Source organism: Oncorhynchus tshawytscha, linkage group LG21 (genome assembly GCF_018296145.1).
Source record: "Oncorhynchus tshawytscha isolate Ot180627B linkage group LG21, Otsh_v2.0, whole genome shotgun sequence".
NCBI classification, from domain to species: domain Eukaryota; kingdom Metazoa; phylum Chordata; class Actinopteri; order Salmoniformes; family Salmonidae; genus Oncorhynchus; species Oncorhynchus tshawytscha.
The window spans coordinates 18,572,569-18,587,732 of record NC_056449.1 but is presented as its reverse complement, the minus strand read 5'-3'; the positions used below and the strand labels follow the sequence as shown (position 1 = coordinate 18,587,732).

The 15,164-nt window shown below is 43.7% G+C and overlaps 1 protein-coding gene across 5 annotated transcripts in view; it reads left to right on the top strand.

Moving 5' to 3' along the window:
• Positions 1-15,164, top strand: part of fstl5 (follistatin-like 5) — a 212,188-nt gene that overhangs the window by 185,176 nt on the left and 11,848 nt on the right. For all 5 annotated transcript variants that reach the window (XM_024383135.2, XM_024383134.2, XM_024383136.2 and 2 more), the window contains 3 exons: positions 6,073-6,222; positions 9,290-9,397; positions 10,035-10,159. In XM_024383135.2, the coding sequence (XP_024238903.1) occupies positions 6,073-6,222; positions 9,290-9,397; positions 10,035-10,159 (383 nt within the window). The remainder of the gene's footprint in view (positions 1-6,072; positions 6,223-9,289; positions 9,398-10,034; positions 10,160-15,164) is intronic.

Genomic DNA, 15,164 nt, shown 5'->3' with positions numbered 1-15,164 from the left:
ACAGAGGGTAGTGCGTACAGCCCAGTACATCACTGGGGCCAAGCTTCCTGCCTTCCAGGACCCATTTGTTTTGTACACTGCTGCTACTCGCTGTTTGTCTATGCATAGTCACTTCACCCCTACCTACATGTACAAATTAACCTGTACATGTTATGTTGACTTGCATGTTGACTTGGTACCCCCTGTATATAGCCTCGTTATTGTTATTTTATTGTGTTACTTTCTATTATTTTTTTTACTTCAGTTTATTTGGTAAATATTTTCTTAACTCTTCTTGAACTGCACTTTTGGTTAAGGGCTTGTAAGTAAGCATTTCATGGTAAGGTCTACACTTGTTGTATTCGGCACATGTGACAAATAAAGTTTGATTTGCCATCTGATTACATAAACATGAGCACCGATGTGAACATAAGCCCTCGAGCTAAGACCTACTGTATGTAGATCTTAGGTCTCCGTGGCTGACGTGAGTAAAACATTTAAACGTGTTAACCCTCGCAAGGCTACTGGTCCAGACAGCATCCCTAGCTGCATCCTCAAAGCATGCGCAGACCAGCTGGCTGGTGTGTTACGGACATATTCAATCACTCCCTATCCCAGTCTGTTGTCCCCACATGCTTCAAGATTTCTACCATTGTTCCTGTACCCAAGAAGGCTGAACTAAATGACTACCACCCCGTAGCACTCACTTCTGTCATCATGAAGTGCTTTGAGAGACTACAGTGGCTTGCGAAAGTATTCACCCCCCTTGGCATTTTTCCTATTTTGTTGCCTTACAACCTGGAATTAAAATAGATTTGATTTACACAACATGCCTACCACTTTGAAGATGCAAAATATTTTTTTATTGTGAAACAAACAAGAAATAAGACAACAAAACTGAAAACTTGAGCATGCATACAGTAACTATTCATCCTCCCAAAGGCAGTACTTTGTAGAGCCACCTTTTGCAGTAATTACAGCTGCAAGTCTCTTGGGGTATGTCTCTATAAACTTGACACATCTAGCCACTGGGATTGTTGCCCATTCTTCAAGGCAAAACTGCCTCAGCTTCTTCAACTTGGATGGGTCCTGCTGGTGTACAGTAATCTTTAAGTCATACCAGAGATTCTCAATTGGATTGAGGTCTGGGCTTTGACTAGGCCATTCCAAGACATGTAAATGTTTCCCCTTAATCCACTTGAGTGTTGCTTTAGCAGTATGCTTAGGGTCATTGTCCTGCAGGAAGGTGAACCTCCGTCCCAGTTTCAAATCTCTGGAAGACTGAAACAGGTTTCCATCAAGAATTTCCCTGTATTTAGCGCTTTACATCATTTCTTCAATTCTGACCAGTTTCCTAGTCCCTGCCGATGAAAAAATCCCCAAAGCATGATGCTGCCACCATCATGGTTCACTGTGGTGATTTTGTTCTCGGGGTGATGAGAGGTGTTGAGTTTTCGCCAGACATAGTGTTTTCCTTGATGGCCAATAAGCTGACCAGAGTACCTTCTTCTGTATGTTTGGGGAGTCTCCCACGTGCCTTTTGGCGAACACCAAACGTGTTTGCTTATTTTTTTCTTTAAGCAATGGCTTTTTTTCTGGACACTCTTCCGTAAAGCCCAGCTCTGTGGAGTGCACGGCTTAAAGTGGTCCTATGCACAGTTACTTTGCAGCTCCTTCTGGGTTATCTTTGGTCTCTTTGTTGCCTCTCTGATTAATGCCCTCCCTTGCCTGGTCTGTGTGTTCTGGTGGGCGGCCCTCTCTTGGCAGGTTTGTTGTAGTGCCATATTCTTTCTATTTTTTAATAATGGATTTAATGGTGCTCTGTGGGATGTTCAAAGTTTCAGATATTTTTTTATAACCCAACCCTGATCTGTTCTTCTCCAAAGCTCTGTCTCTGACCTGTTTGGAGACCTCCTTGGTCTTCATGGTCCCACTTGCTTGGTGGTGCCCCTTGCTTAGTGGTGTTGCAGACTCTGGGGCCTTTCAGAACAGGTGTATATATACTGAGATCATGTGACAGATCATGTGACACTTAGATTGCACACTTTAGTTAACTAATTATGTGACTTCTGAAGGTATTTGGTTGCACCAGATCTTATTTAGGGGCTTCATAGGAAATGGGAAGAAAACATTTGCACGAAAAATGTTTCAGTTTTTTTTAATTGTAATTTTTTGAAACAAGTTATTTTTTTCATTTCACTTCACCAATTTGGACTATTTTGTGTATGTCCATTACATGAAATCCAAATATAAATTCATTTAAATTACAGGTTGTAATGCAACAAAATAGGAGAAATGATAAGGGGATGAATACTTTTGCAAGGCACTGTAGTCAAGGATCATATCCCCTCCACCTTAACGGCTACCCTAGACCGGCTTCAGTTATCCCATCTGGACAATACCTAAGTAAGGACTACCTATGTAAGAATGCTGTTGACTACAGCTCATTGACTACAGCTCAGCATTGAACACCATAGTACCCTCCAAGCTCATCATCAAGCTGGAGGCCCTGGGTCTCAACCCCGCCCTGTGTAATTGGGTCCTGGACTTTCTGATGGGCCGCCCCCCCAGGTGGGAAAAGTAGGAAACAACATCTCCACTTCGCTGACCCTCAACATTGGGGCCCCACAAGGGTGCATGCTCAGCCCCCTCCTGTACTCCCTGTTCACCAACGACTGCGTGGCCATGCACGCCTCCAACTCAATCATCAAGCTAGCAGACGACACAACAGTAGTGGGCTTGATTACCAACAACAGCGAGATAGCCAACAGGGAGGAGGTGAGTGCAGGAAAATAACCTCTCACTGAACGTCAACAAAACAAAGGAGATGATCGTGGACTTCAAGAAAAAGCAGAAGGGAGCTCCCCCTATCCACATCAAAGGGACAGCAGTGGAGAAGGTGGAACGTTTTCAGTTCCTCTGCATACACATCACAGACAAACTGAAATGGTCCACCCACACAGACAGTATTAGTGAAGAAGGTGCAAAAGCGCCTCTTCAACCTCAGGAGGCTGAAGAAATTTGGCTTGTCACTCAAAACCCTGACAAACTTTTACAGATGCACAATCGAGAGCATCTTGTCGGGCTGTATCATAGCCTGGTATGGCAACTGCACCGGCCTCAACCGCAAGGCTCTCCAGAAGGTGGTGTGGTCTGCACAATGCATAACCGGGGACAAACCACCTGCCCTCCATGACACCTACAGCACCTGATGTCACAGGAAGGCCAAAAAGGTCATCAAGGACATCAACCACCTGAGCCAGTGCCTGTTCACACCGCTACCATCCAGAAGACGAGGTCAGTACAGGTGCATAAAAGCTGGGACCAAGAGACTGAAAAACAGCGTCTATCTCAAGGCCATCAGACTGCTAAACAGTAATCACTAACTCAGAGATGCTGCTGCCTACATTGAGACCCAATCACTGGCCACTCTAATAAATGGATCACTAGTCACTTTATACAATGCTCTCTAAGTAATGCCACTTTAATAATGTTTACACATCTTACATTACTCATATACTGTATTTTTTATACTGTATTTTATACCATCTATTGCACCTTGCCTATGTCGCTCGGCCATCGCTCATCCATATACAGTGCCTTGCGAAAGTATTCGGCCCCCTTGAACTTTGCGACCTTTTGCCACATTTCAGGCTTCAAACATAAAGATATAAAACTGTATTTTTTTGTGAAGAATCAACAACAAGTGGGACACAATCAGGAAGTGGAACGACATTTATTGGATATTTCAAACTTTTTTAACAAATCAAAAACTGAAAAATTGGGCGTGCAAAATTATTCAGCCCCTTTACTTTCAGTGCAGCAAACTCTCTCCAGAAGTTCAGTGAGGATCTCTGAATGATCCAATGTTGACCTAAATGACTAATGATGATAAATACAATCCACCTGTGTGTAATCAAGTCTCCGTATAAATGCACCTGCACTGTGATAGTCTCAGAGGTCCGTTAAAAGCGCAGAGAGCATCATGAAGAACAAGGAACACACCAGGCAGGTCCGAGATACTGTTGTGAAGAAGTTTAAAGCCGGATTTGGATACAAAAAGATTTCCCAAGCTTTAAACATCCCAAGGAGCACTGTGCAAGCGATAATATTGAAATGGAAGGAGTATCAGACCACTGCAAATCTACCAAGACCTGGCCGTCCCTCTAAACTTTCAGCTCATACAAGGAGAAGACTGATCAGAGATGCAGCCATGAGGCCCATGATCACTCTGGATGAACTGCAGAGATCTACAGCTGAGATGGGAGACTCTGTCCATAGGACAACAATCAGTCGTATATTGCACAAATCTGGTCTTTATGAAAGAGTGGCAAGAAGAAAGCCATTTCTTAAAGATATCCATAAAAAGTGTTGTTTAAAGTTTGCCACAAGCCACCTGGGAGACACACCAAACATGTGGAAGAAGGTGCTCTGGTCAGATGAAACCAAAATTGAACTTTTTGGCAACAATGCATAACGTTATGTTTGGCGTAAAAGCAACACAGCTCATCACCCTGAACACACCATCCCCACTGTCAAACATGGTGGTGGCAGCATCATAGTTTGGGCCTGCTTTTCTTCAGCAGGGACAGGGAAGATGGTTAAAATTGATGGGAAGATGGATGGAGCCAAATACAGGACCATTCTGGAAGAAAACCTGATGGAGTCTGCAAAAGACCTGAGACTGGGACGGAGATTTGTCTTCCAACAAGACAATGATCCAAAACATAAAGCAAAATCTACAATGGAATGGTTCAAAAATAAACATATCCAGGTGTTAGAATGGCCAAGTCAAAGTCCAGACCTGAATCCAATCGAGAATCTGTGGAAAGAACTGAAAACTGCTGTTCACAAATGCTCTCCATCCAACCTCACTGAGCTCGAGCTGTTTTGCAAGGAGGAATGGGAAAAAATGTCAGTCTCTCGATGTGCAAAACTGATAGAGACATACCCCAAGTGACTTACAGCTGTAATCGCAGCAAAAGGTGGCGCTACAAAGTATTAACTTAAGGGGGCTGAATAATTTTGCACGCCCAATTTTTCAGTTTTTGATTTGTTAAAAAGGTTTGAAATATCCAATAAATATCATTCCACTTCATGATTGTGTCCCACTTGTTGTTGATTCTTCACAAAAAAATACAGTTTTATATCTTTATGTTTGAAGCCTGAAATGTGGCAAAAGGTCGCAAAGTTAAAGGGGGCCGAATACTTTCGCAAGGCACTGTACTTACATGTACATATTCTCATTCACCCCTTTTGATTTGTGTGTATTTGGTAGTTGTTTTGACTACACCCGCATTAAAATCTGCTAACCATGTGTATGTGACAAATACAATTTGATTTGTGTAGTATTGGAATGGTATATTGGCAAATCAACAGGACACCATCTTCACCTCGCTCTGAAAGTCATCCTCTCTGCCCAGTAGTACCCACACACAAACCAACGGCCACACACATACACACACTCCGCCATTCACACTCTCTGCTGGATGTCAAATCTTGGGTTTACTGAGGGGATTGGGCCCGTGGCGATGTGTGACACCTGTCAGAGAAACCCCCCTCTGTGACAGTAGGATGCGACTGCGTGGCACAAACCGGGCCATGATGCCCCAAACAAATCCTCCCACATCCCAGAACAGAGAACAGAAGCTGGGGCTGAGCTGGGCTCACAGGCCACGGGAGGGGACACAGGGACAGAGCAGAGGATAGAAGGACAGAGCCTACACAGCTCAGTCCACACGTGTACAGCATGCCAAATTTAGCCAGGTTGAGGGGGGTGGATATAGGGACTGTGGTGGCTTGCACACAGGCGGTAGGGAGATGGGAGATGTTGGTTCTTGCATAACATACCAGAACACAGCAATCTGTGTGTATGTGTGTTTATTGCTGTTGTGATAAGAGAGGCTTGGACTAGGGGATGGCTGATAAAATAATGAACATTTTAGTAACTTAGCAGACGCTCTTATCCAGCACTCTGTTGTCCTAGCTTCAGGGGGAAGAAAGAAGATAAAGATAACTTGTCATCTTTATCAATGTTGCACGATATATGTACAGTATTAACTGTGTGTGGTTGTGTGTTTGTTTTATTTTCAGGCTGAGGTTTGCCCCAAGTCAGCGGGGGAGGCCGAGCAGAAGTGTGTGTGGTCATCGGCAGTCAACGTGAAGGACAAATTTATTTATGTTACACAGCCAACCTTGGCCAGGGTGCTTGTCGTCGACATTACAGCTCAGAAGGCTGTCCAGGTAATTTCGGGCCCCAAAAATGTAATAATCAACATTACCTTCATCTTTGGACAGGTTCAGCTGTGGAGTGTTATGGAGTAAACACAATGCCAAACCAAAAGTATGGCATCCATATTAGGAAGTCCCTTAGATGGCAGACAATTGGCCACAAAGCAATGGCTGTAATGTTGTATTGTTATAAAAATGTGTTATTGTGCCTTTTTCATATCTGTGCCCATTCTCCTCACTCCAATGTGTCAATTTCCATGGCATTCAAAGCTGTATCGGTTTTCTTTAGGTGAAGGAGAGGCGGACCAAAATGCAGCGTGGTTTCTTTGATTCATGTTTAATAACAAAAAGATAAACACTACAAAACAATAAACGTGGAAAACCAAAAACAGCCCTATCTGGTGCAAAACACAGAGACAGGAACAATCACCCACAAACACACAGTGAAACCCAGGCTACCTAAATATGGTTCCCAATCAGAGACAATGACTAACACCTGCCTCTGATTGAGAACCATATCAGGCCAGACATAGAAATAGACAAACAAGACATCCAACATAGAATGCCCACTCAGATCACACCCTGACCAACCAAAACATAGAAACATACAAAGCAAACTATGGTCAGGGTGTGACAAAAGCATTCATAGAGGAAGCCTTGAGTCAAAAGGACCTTGAATATTTGTTTCACACTTTCAATGCAAATGTGTTTTTCTGTTGTTTTTAATATTGTTTCCAAACATCATTGAATAAATTACGAAGTTGATATTTCAGAGAGGGTTACACTATTCACAATAATTGACAAAAATGTAGCCCAAAAGCTAGCTATTCTGGTCAATGGAAGGACACAGCCTTTTTCACAAAGCTTCAGTTGAGTCCGAATTCATCTTGATACAAATGCACTGTCCTTCATTTAGGAACTCAGTTATTTTTTTGTGATAAAGATTTGGGTTTCATTGTTTGAATGTCCTTTCCGTAACCCGACCAAAAGATCTGTGCCTTTAAAAAGAAATCTTAAACCAGTGAAAGCTGGTGCCAGTGCTCAGATAGGTACAATTGATTGTGTTACATGGGGGAGCAGGTAGCCTATTGGTCAGGGCGTTGGGCCAGTATCCCTAAACTGACAAGGTAAAAAACTGTCATTCTGCCCCTGAACAAGGCAGTTAACCCACTGTTCCCCAGTAGGCTGCCATTGTAAATAAGAATTTGTTCTTAACTGACTTGCCTAGTTAAATAAAGGATAAAGAGATGTACATCTTTTACATCTTTTTACAACTAGTGTATATAACCTGACCATGAGTGGTGTAGTGGAGGGTAAATGCACATAAAGGATGTTTACACAACTTTTTTATCTAGCATAAGTGTTTACACACCTATTGTGGAAAAATGCATTGAAAATATAGGGAGTGTTATTTTATTCACTGTAAACGTCAATTAACCTTTACCCACCTATTATTTTACCTCTACATCATTGCTGACCATGACCCCCCCAAAAAAAAAAATAAATTGTCAGCCTATCATTGCATGGGAATGGTTATGATGAACGAAAAGAATCCTTCTTACAGTAGGAGGGTGCCTTAAGCAGGTTGTGTACGTTCGGCTTAAAAAGGTGTGTGTGTCTCAGAGTAAAAGGACTCTGCAAGGGGACCTGAAAGTGCCCAATTTCTGCTGCAAAAAACTCCCCAGGGCCCACCGGTAGTCAGGTTGTTGCGACCATCTCAGGCTCATTATTGGGTCACATGGAGGTTTGGTTTCATTACTTTAGATGAGCTAATGCTAATTAGCCACCTGATCGTCCCTCAGCTCTACCGAGGAAAGAAAAATGATATTGTCGCCGAAAATGTAGTTGTACTTTAAATTGACTGGCTAGGAGTAGCTTTACATTAACTTACTATGTGTGGCTTTAAATTAACTTACGAGGTGTAGCTTTAAATTAACCTACTATGTGTAGCTTTAAATTGACTGGATAGGTGTGTCTTTGAATAGTGTGGTGAGAAATGTCCTGCATAGTTGGTACCACTGTATTGTATGCCTTATACATAAACTTTATAAAGTTATAAAGTACTTATTTCAATAACAAAAATCAGCCTACTTTATTTATTCTGTGTAACTCATAGCATAGCCACTATCACAGACACAGAGTAGGTACAAGTGACTATGGATGCAGTAACACTCCTCCAGAGGCAGGAGGGGAAGAGAACAACAACATTGTGTGCACACCTGTTCCCTCTGATGACTACACCCTCAGAGATTAGCTAGGACTCAACACATCGCTCTCATATCTCCTCGTATGATAAATCCCTTCACGACGTGTTTACTCTCACTGTAATACCATACACTTTACCATGAAGCAGCCAGTTAAAATGCGCCATTACGATTTCATAGTAGACTAAACTTGACATTAAGGGAAGGACAAAAATACCATTGAGATTGTTTTGGTGTCTGCTCTAATTTCCTAGAAAGAATGACAATTACAGCTTTTTGGACCAAACTAGCGTTGTGTTGTTTTTCTCTCTGTTCTCATCGTGTGTTGGCTACTGTCAATCTGTACCCGAGTGGACGTAATGCATGGGAGCCACTCAGCTGTCACAGACATGTCTCATCCGTCGGAGCCGACTGGAACACATCATAGCCAGGTGTCAAGGAATTTATACGGATTGAAAGCAATTTCTTTGTTGTTGTAGAGCAATTGCTACTGTTACCGCTCGATTTGAAATGCTGCTCCACCTCCAAACATCTCATACATAAAAAAGGCGAGCCTCCCTTCTATCTTGTTAAAAAGGAAAACTGGATTCTTCCTGTCAAATCCAATGCATTAGCAAGTGAGGAAAGTTTTGATATGGGCTGTGCTGACCGTCAAATGTATATCTGTTCAAAAACGGTGTTGAATTTTCCTGAGTTGCTCTTAAGTGCAGTCATGGCTTCAAATAGTTGTGCTTGTACCAAGCTGTGCTTGATTGAGCTCGCCTGGCGTGATGAGACCAATGCAAAACTCCACCTGGCACGCCAGGAAATCTAAAGCGTGATGAGACTGATGAAGAGCTGTGCTATATGAGGTTTATTCTTGTGTGTGCTTTCAGACGGTGAGCACCGACCCTTACCCAGTGAAGCTGCACTATGACAAATCCCATGACCAGGTGTGGGTCCTCAGCTGGGGAGACATGGAGAGGAACTTCCCCACTCTGCAGGTAACTGTTTGATATCACACCAAAATACAATACATTGTGTTGGTTTTGATACTTTCTTGATACTAAAGTAAGCCTATTTATGTCAAATACTATAATGTTTAGTGTAACTCACTGTTTATTGACAATACATATATGTATGTTATGAGAGGGTGTCAAATCATTGTGATGTGCCTTACAATTGATGTGCCTTCTAATAATTACTATTCTTCCATTGGGACACATTCTCAACTGTCAATCCAAGTTTTGTCAACAACCCTTTCCCAGATGGCACAGTTCCAGGTGGCATTTTCTGTTTGCAGCTCGATACAAGTTATTAGCCAGCACTGCTGCTGGGTTGTTAGGAGGTGCCAGTCTCTCTAGTGCATTGAGGCATAATTAAGACTAGCCTGCCTGTGGGCGCGTGCACACACACACACACACACACACACACACACACACACACACACACACACACACACACACACACACACACACACACACACACACACACACACAGGGTCTCTCCTAGCAGTGTGAGTTTGTGTCAGAGGCGATACAGGAGGCAAACACAGTGAATAATTCATGTGGCTCATGTTAAATATCTCCCCCCTCTTCTCCTCCGTTCCCCTCCCCTCCCTCTCTCCTGGTTTGGTGCTAGGTGATCAATCAGGCCAGCGGGAGTGTGTCCCACCATACCGTCCACACCCAGCCAGTCGACAGACACTTTGATAGGGTGGATGATTTCTTCATTCCTGCCGCTAGCCTCATCATTAATCACATCAGGTATGTCAGTGTCGGTGTGTGTGAGAGAGTAAGTGTGTGTGCATGTGTGTGTGGGTGTGTGTGTGCGAGAGTGTCGGTGTTTGAGAGTGAATCTAAAGACAGTCGTTTAACTCCCGAAAATCACCCCCTCCCCCTCGCCTTCAGAAAAGCGGGTGGGGCGCGTTCACTGAACCACCACTTGTCAGCAACAAAGAGTCGACATATGCAGAGCAGATTGATTTGGACCATGCGCTTTTGACGGACACTCACCGAGACTCCGAAGCTTAACTTGATACAGAAGGCTGGCACATTACCAAGTTGGAGAGGTGGAGGAAGCCAAGTGCCAAGCAGGAGGTCTCCGGGATTTAAGAATGTTAACAGTCTCCCGGCGAGCTGCGTTCGCTAGCCCTAGTTGTAATTAGGTCCACCAAGATCTGCCTGAAAGGGTTGCTAAAAAACACAGAAAAGTAATCAGAATTTACAGTTGAAGTCGGAAGTTTACATACACCTTAGCCAAATACATTTCAACTCAGTTTTTCACAATACCTGACATTTAATCCTCGTAAAAATGTCCTGGCTTAGGTCAGTTAGGATCACCACTTTATTTTAAGAATGTGAAATGTCAGAATAATAGTAGAGAGAATTATTTATTTCAGATGTTATTTCTTTCATCACATTCCCGGTCGGTCAGAAGTTTAGATACACTCAATTAGTATTTGGTAGCATTGCCTTTACATTGTTTAACTTGGGCCAAATGTTTCGGGTAGCCTTCCACTAACTTCCCACAATAAGTTGGGTACATTTTGACCCATTCCTCCTGACAGAGCATGCTTTTTCAGTTCTGCCCACAAATGTTCTATTGGATTGAGGTCAGGGCTTTGTGATGGCCACTCCAATACCTTGACTTTGTTGTCTTTAAGCCATTTTGCCACAACTTTGGAAGCATGCTTGGGGTCATTGTCCATTTGGAAGACCCATTTGCGACCAAGCTTTAACTTCCTGACTGATGTCTTGAGATGTTGCTTCAATATATCCAAATAATTTTACTTCCTCATGATTCCATCTATTTTGTGAAGTGCAACAGTCCCTCCTGCAGCAAAGCACCCCCACAACATGATGCTGCCACCCCCGTGCTTCACGGTTGGGATGGTGTTCTTCGGCTTGCAAGCATCCCCCATTTTCCTCCAAAGATAACGATGGTCATTATGGCCAAACAGTTCTGTTTTTGTTTCATCAGACCAGAGGATATTTCTCCAAAAAGTACGATCTTTGTCCCCATGTGCAGTTGCAAACCATATTCTGGCTTTTATATAGCGGTTTTGGAGCAGTGGCTTCTTCCTTGCTGAGTGGCCTTTCAGGTTATATCGATATAGGACTCGTTTTTACTGTGGATATAGATACTTTTATACCTGTTTCCTCCAGCATCTTCACAAGGTCCTTTGCTGTTGTTCTGGGATTGATTTGCACTTTTCGCACCAAAGTATGTTCATCTCTAGGAAACAGAATGCGTCTACTTCCTGAGTGGTGTGACGGCTGCGTGGTCCCATGGTGTTTAGACTTGCGTACTTGTTTGTACAGATGAACGTGGCACCTTCAGGCATTTGGAAAATGCTCCCAAGGATGAACCAGACTTATGGAGGTCTACAATTGTTTTTCCGAGGTCTTGGCTGATTTATTTTAATTTTCCCATAATGTTAAGCAAAGAGGCACTGAGTTTGAAGGTAGGCCTTGAAATACATCCACAGGTACACCTCCAATTGACTCAAATGATGTCAATTAGCCTATCAGAAGCTTCTAAAGCCATGACATAATTTTATGGAATTTTCCAAGCTGTTTAAAGGCACAGTCAACTGAGTGTATGTAAACTTCTGACTCACTGGAATTGTGATACAGTGTATGATAAGTGAAATAATCTGTCTGAAAACAATTGTTTGAAAAATGACTTGTGTCATCCACAAATTAGATGTCCTAACCGACTTGCTAAAGCTATAGTTTGTTAACAAGAAATTTGTGGAGTGGTTGAAAAACTAGTTTTAATGACTCCAACCTAAGTGTGTGTAAACTTTTGACTTCACCTGTATGTTTAGAAAGCCAAACACCATGGTCTCTTAGATGTAGAAGTTTCTGAAAAGAAACAAAAATACGTGTTTTATTTAACCTAATTTTGATCCCAGCTGTATATTTTTGATGTATCTCAGAGGTGGATTATTACAGTCCAGACATTACAGTACGTGGCCTAATATGTGTGCGTAAAGGAAATTCCACGGTAACAGAGTAATGCTGAGACTCAGATTTTTCACTTTCAAATGTATGTTAAACAAAAACCAGTGATTGCAAAGTAAACCATACTCGAAGAACAGTTCAGATATAAAGTTTGGTAACAGAATGATGGTTTGTGCTGTTGGTGCCATCAATCTGTTAGCAAAATTTGCATTTGCACTGTTCCTCAAATAAATGTGTATCCTTATGCATAGAGTTGATTTGTTTAACTTTGTAATCATTTGTTTTTCATTGGCATACATTTTAAAGTGATAAATCTGAGTCTCAGCATCACTCTGTTACGGTGTAATTGCCCATTACATATTTCGGTTTGGATACATCCCTATGGGCCTAACTATGTTGATCCTTTTACGCCCCAGTATTAGCTAGTTCTTGCTCATTCATGACGCCATGCTAATTAAGAAATAATGACTATCCCGAGTACTTGCTAGATTAAAAAGCTTTTATTTATTTTTTGTGAAAGCTCTGGTGTCTCCACAAGCAAAGGTTTCACTTAGTGAACTTCCTTGATCTCTCCTTTAACGTGAAATGCAGAATTAACTAGGCTTGGGGTGTTTACCTTACGTACTGAATACCGGGGTATTCAGAAATATCCATTGGATGGTTTTTCAATAGCGTCATTACTGTTGAACTATGTATTATATGTTTAAAAAATATATATATATAAATGTGAATATTTGTAGCTACTTTTTAAGTAAATATCTGCAGATCAGGTTCTTCATGTCACCAATCACATCATTTTTCATTATGAAGCTTAGCGCTAGTCCCCAGTCACATTTGTTTACAAGCACACAACGAAGACCGGAGCCTTGTGAGTTAATCACTGTTGTGCAGCACACGCCAAGTGATCTAGCTAGTTACAGTATGGAATTCACAACTAGCACACATTAGTGAATGCTAACTTCCCCTGTTATTGTAATGGTGAGAGGTTAGCATGTTTTGGGGGTATGATATTTGTGCGTCTGTAACTTTCTCACTAATTATTATCCACGATGTCACGCCTTGGTCTTAGTATTTTGTGTTTTCTTTAATTATTTGTTCAGGCCAGGGTGTGACATGGGTTTATTGTGTTGTCGTATTGGGTTTTTTGTAGGCATTGGGATTGTGGCTGATTAGGGGTGTGTCTAGCATAGGCTTGGCTGCCTGAGGCGGTTCTCAATCAGAGTCAGGTGATTCTCGTTGTCTCTGATTGGGAACCATATTTAGGTAGCCTGGGTTTCACTGTGTATTTTGTGGGTGATTGTTCCTGTCTCTGTGTAGTGTTCACCAGATAGGCTGTAATTAGGTTTTCACGTTTCGTTTGTTGTTTTTGTATTTATTTAGTTATTTCATGTATCGCTATTTTTTTCATTAAAGAACATGAGTAACCACCACGCTGCATTTTGGTCCGACTCTCCTTCAACAGACGAACGCCGTTACAGAATCATCCACCACAGCAGCGTGGTAACAGGCAGCGACAGCAGGAAAAGCGAAAGGAGGAATGGACATGGGAAGACGTGTTGGATGGCAAAGGTTGTTACACTTGGGAGGAGATACTGGCCGGAAGAGATCGCCTCCCATGGGAACAGATGGAGGCACTTAGGAGAGCAGAGGCAGCCGGAGATAAGAGCCGACGATACGAGGGAACACGGTTGGCAAGGAAGCCTGAAAAGCAGCCCCAAAAATTTATTGGGGGGGGGCTCAGGGAGAGTGTGGCAGAGTCAGGGTTCAGACCTGAGCCAACTCTCCCTGTTAATCGTGAGGAGCAGCGATCAAAGGACTTCTGGACTTGGGAAGAGATATTGGACGGAAAAGGACCCTGGGCACAGCCTGGTGAATATCGACGCCCCAAAGAAGAACTGGAGGCGGAGAGCAGCGGAGAGGCGCTGGTATGAAGAGGCAGCACGGCGACGCGGATGGAAGCCTGAGAGTCACCCCCAAAAATGTATTGGGGGGGGGGGCTCACAGGGAGTATGGCTATGCCAGGTAGGAGACCTGCGCAAACTCCCTGTGCTTACCGGGGGGCTAAAGAGACCGGGCAGGCACCGTGTTATGCTAGTGTGCGCACGGTGTCTCCAGTGCGGGTGCATAGCCCGGTACGGTACATACCAGCTCTTCGTATTAGCCGGACTAGAGTGGGCATCGAGCCAAGTAAGGTTGGGCAGGCTCGGTGCTCAAGAGCTCCAGTGCGCCTGCACGGTCCGGTCTATCCAGTGCCACCTCCACACACCAGTCCTCCGGTAGCAGCTCCCCGCACCAGGCTTCCTGTGCGTGTCCTCGGTTCAGTACCACCAGTTCCAGCACCACGCACCAGGCCTTCAGTGCGCCTCGCCTGTTCAGTGCAGCCAGCGTTTTCCTCCTCTCCTGCGCTGTCGGAGTCTCCCGCCTGTTCAGCGCTTCCAGAGCCTTCCTCTTCTACAGCGCTGCCGGAGCCTCCTGCCTGTTCAACGCAGCCAGAGCTGCCAGTCTGCATGGAGGCGCCAGTCTGCATGGAGCTGCCAGTTCGCATAGAGCAGCCAGAGCCGCCAGTCTGCATGGAGCTGCCAGTCTGCATGGAGCTGCCAGTCTACATAGAGCAGCCAGAGCTGCCAGGTTGCATGGAGCAGCCAGAGCTGCCAGTCTGCATAGAGCTGCCAGTCTGCATAGAGCTGCCAGTCTGCATGGAGCAGCCTTAGCTGCCAGCCTGCATGGAGCAGCCTGAGCTGTCAGTCTGCATGGAGCAGCCAGAGCTGTCAGCCCGCATGGAGCAGCCTGAGCTGTCAGTCTG